A 3693-nucleotide genomic window follows, 5' to 3' on the forward strand; every position below is an offset into this window, starting at 1 on the left:
ACAAACCCCCAAAAAAGCAGGAAGTATAATTCAATAGAAATACATTATAAAAATAAAGAATTCAGTAATGAATGTAAAAACTGAAAAGATTAAGTGATACTTTGATACTGAATATGGAATATACCAAAAGGCCTTAGATGAGGCATGTTCAATTGCAGGAATAGTTTTTTGTGTCATAATGACTCAACTGCAAAAGAAAGCAGTGTGCCTACTTTTGTTCTTTAAGAAATGCTAATTTGGCCTAGTATATTATAGGAGGAGGTGGAGTTAGGCTCCTTTTTTTGTGTGTATCACTTTATGCTGTGTTTTAATGGTGCTTTTGCCAGCAGGATCTGTGTGTAGGTACCGTTTACACAAACTTTCAGGAAAGATCATGTAATTAACAAAGTTGCAAGCTAGGAAGTGCCATGCTGGAGATATGCATTAGAACTATCGTGAAAATCATCCTTTTACTTTTTTCCCTTTTCAGAAGGCTACCAAAGCTACTGAGTTATATCCTGAAAGTAAAAGAAATGCTAGTTTTAATTTGTATTTATTTAGATAGCTTTTTGTTTTAACTATTGGTAGTTCTTAATTCTTTACTGAAGGCAATGGTGGGTGAGTGGTTCAGAGGAGTTGCAGCCTGAATGCATGTTCTGTTCTGGCAGAAGGCATGATGATCCTCTTGTTAAGGCACAGCTGCAGCTCAGTCAGCATCACAGCTGATGGTGTGTACTGGACATAGCTCTCAAAGAAGCTGCTGCTGTCAGCATGGCTACACGTATGTGGCTCTTGGGTGGTTTCTGCCCTTTTAGCTGAGGAATACACAGTTGGTAGAGGGGTGCAAAAAGATCTCAGTGTTTTGCCCTTAGCTGTGATCTTGCCAGACAGTATCCGTTGGTCCCCCCCTCCCCGACTGTTCTTTCTTGTGCTTTGGTAGCCCCTGTGCAGGTGACAGCACGGGTGCCTTCCTCTTTCTTTCCCAGGCCCTTGTGTCAAGAAGCAGCAAAGCATATTCTTGTTTCTCGTTTGCTGCAGGTGGAAGAGGGATGGAAGTGGCAATAAAATTGCTCATCCAGTTACTGGCAAAGACATCTTACAGTTCGTAGCTATCAAGAGGAGAGACTGTGGGGAGTGGGCCATTCCAGGGGTAAGAGCAAAGCTTTAGAAACAGTAGACATTTTCCTGCTGGTAAGGCCACAAGGCAATAACTGGCATGTGCATGATAAAAGCATGTTTTTGATGAGCGACCCTCGTGTTGGAGAGGTGAGGAGGAATGCTCCTGAAACTAGTTTTGCCCAGGCATTAGCTGGTATGCCTTCTGCTGTTTCTGTATTGCAAGGTGATACTATATTTAATTCTGATCACATCTTTTCCTTAATGCAGGCACAATTTAATCCATTGCAGATCTTGAAGGATGTGCATGCTCACTCCTTACAACTAAGTGTAAAGTTCCTTCCATGTCCAGAGTATGGTGCAGATGGGTGTAATATACTAAGAGCCAGTCAAAGGGGACTAAAACCAAGTGGAATCTGGGGGATATTCACCTTTTTTATTTCTCCCCCTCTAAGGGGATGGTGGACCCAGGGGAGAAGATTAGCGCTACCCTGAAGCGAGAATTTGGGGAGGAGGCCTTGAACTCCTTGCAGAAATCTCCTGAAGATAAAGCAGAATTAGAGAAGCATCTCCACAAGCTCTTCAGCCAGGAACACTTTGAGGTGAGCTCTGTCTCTTATGATAGTTTCTTGACCTATGCATGTAACTCACAGTTTTATGGAACTTGAAAAAGTGTAGCTGAAATGAGAAGAAGCTGTGATGTTTGGGTTGTCACGGTGTAGGAAATGGGAGTGGCTACTGAAAACTCTGTAAGGACAAATGTCCTTACATTAGAGGGAAAGAAAATACCTTCTGATTGACTCCACCTTGTTTGTTGTGATGCTGAGCTTGTTTTTGGCTCGTTTGGGGCCTTAGGTGTACAGAGGATACGTGGATGACCCTCGTAACACTGATAATGCCTGGATGGAGACAGAGGCCGTGAACTATCATGATGAAACCGGTGGGTATCTCCATGTGTGCTCTTAGTTGCCTTTTACTCTGTATGTTGAGTTGAAATTGAGACATACTGGGGGAGCATGTAAGTCAGGTGTGAAATACTGAACTAAAACCAGTGGGCATGAGGGTCTCCTATTTCTGAAGGTGTTCAGCCATTACAGGTAGTTGTTATTCCCCTTTGGTTTCTGTCAGTCTTGAAACAAGGAACATACAGACTTTGCCTGAAAATTATGTATTCATTTGTTAGCTAGTTCTAAGCTGTGGGCCATGTGCCTTCGTATGGAAATTGAACATTGTTCCTTCGTGTCACTGTATGTATCTTGAGTTGGTTTAATTTCCCTTTTTAATGAGCCTGGAGTGGAAGGATAGTCTGTTTCTTTTGTTATTTTTCCTTTAGTAGCTAGTGTGTGCTTCAGGAGCATTGTCTCTGGCCACTGGAAGATTTTCACTGCATTTATTGCTTTGGCATTGTAATTGCTCCAATACCTTCTGTCTTGCTTACTCTGCCAGAATAAATTGTTGAACCTCATTTTACTTGTATAAACCAGTAGGAACAGGCGTACATTGCTAGTTCTTTGGTTTATCTTTAAGGTGAGAGATGGGGATCTGAGGTAATAGACCAGTCTAGTCATATAGTGACATATCCACTGTGTTTTGGGTAGTAGATACCAGTGGTGAAGTTTTATGTCATGGTCCTTGGTTTATCAGCCCCCAGAAACACTGATGATACCATTCCTGTGGTCTTTGTGAACAGGTGAAACAATGGATAATTTGCCACTGGAAGCAGGTGATGATGCTGGAGTAGTGAAGTGGGTTGACATCAGCGAGAAGCTCAAGCTGTATGCAAGTCATAGCTACTTCATTAAGCTTGTGACTGAGAAGTGGGGAGCCCACTGGAGTGAGGACCCTGGTCCTGAGTGCCGTGAGTGATATAAATAAGGAGTTGACTGACACCAATGGAAGGATATGTTTTCCAGCTTTGAAACAGATGATATTGTCCTTTTCATTGGAAATTCAGTGAAAATTCCTCGAAATTCAGCAGCAACAACATTTGGCAGTGATAAATAGAGGCTTTTTCAAAGACTTCAGATTGCTTCTTTTGATTTCTCAGCAAGTGTGAAATGAGATGAATGTGGAGCTTGTTTTGCTTTCTTGTCTTCATTATTCACAGGCATTTCATAATATCTGCAGGTTTGCATTGTAACACTGGGATTTTGACTGTAGTTCAGAGGCTGTTTACTTTAGCTCTGTATTTTTGCACTGATTTCTTGTCAGGAGTACGAATCCTTAAGGATGTGAGACTTGTAAGATGATAACCTGAATGATGACTTAAATTAAGTGCTACCTAATAAAGTGAAGTTTCTTTTCTGAGTCATTTCTCTTAACATATCTTTTCAGTGATTTTCTATTTTGAGAGATTAATTTTCACATTTGATTGCTTTCTAGCTTACAGGATGGATGGTATTCACATCTGAATGTCTGACAGTGCCCCTATCTAAAAAGAACTGTTGGAGAATGTAACTTGATTAATTGTGGGAGCTGGATTTCAAGGTTCCTGTCTTCCCACTGCCTATGGCACTACAGCTGTTGGGGAGACTGTGCCATAAACAGGATCACTGGAAAGTGCAGCTCAAAAGTATGATCTTGTAAATTGTGGTGGTT

At 41.4% G+C, this 3693-nt stretch overlaps 1 protein-coding gene across 1 annotated transcript; it reads left to right on the forward strand.

Moving 5' to 3' along the window:
• Positions 1 to 1017: 1017 nt before the first annotated feature.
• NUDT9 (nudix hydrolase 9) lies at positions 1018 to 3404 on the forward strand (the record flags this gene model as incomplete). Its single annotated transcript, XM_014962904.1, has 4 exons — positions 1018 to 1129; positions 1551 to 1697; positions 1951 to 2035; positions 2786 to 3404. Coding segments are annotated over 4 exons (520 nt in total), but the record flags the coding sequence as incomplete, so codon positions are not given.
• Positions 3405 to 3693: the final 289 nt, after the last annotated feature.

Source organism: Calidris pugnax, unplaced genomic scaffold, assembly GCF_001431845.1.
Source record: "Calidris pugnax isolate Ruff unplaced genomic scaffold, ASM143184v1 C15061126, whole genome shotgun sequence".
In the NCBI taxonomy this organism is placed as follows: Eukaryota; Metazoa; Chordata; class Aves; order Charadriiformes; family Scolopacidae; genus Calidris; species Calidris pugnax.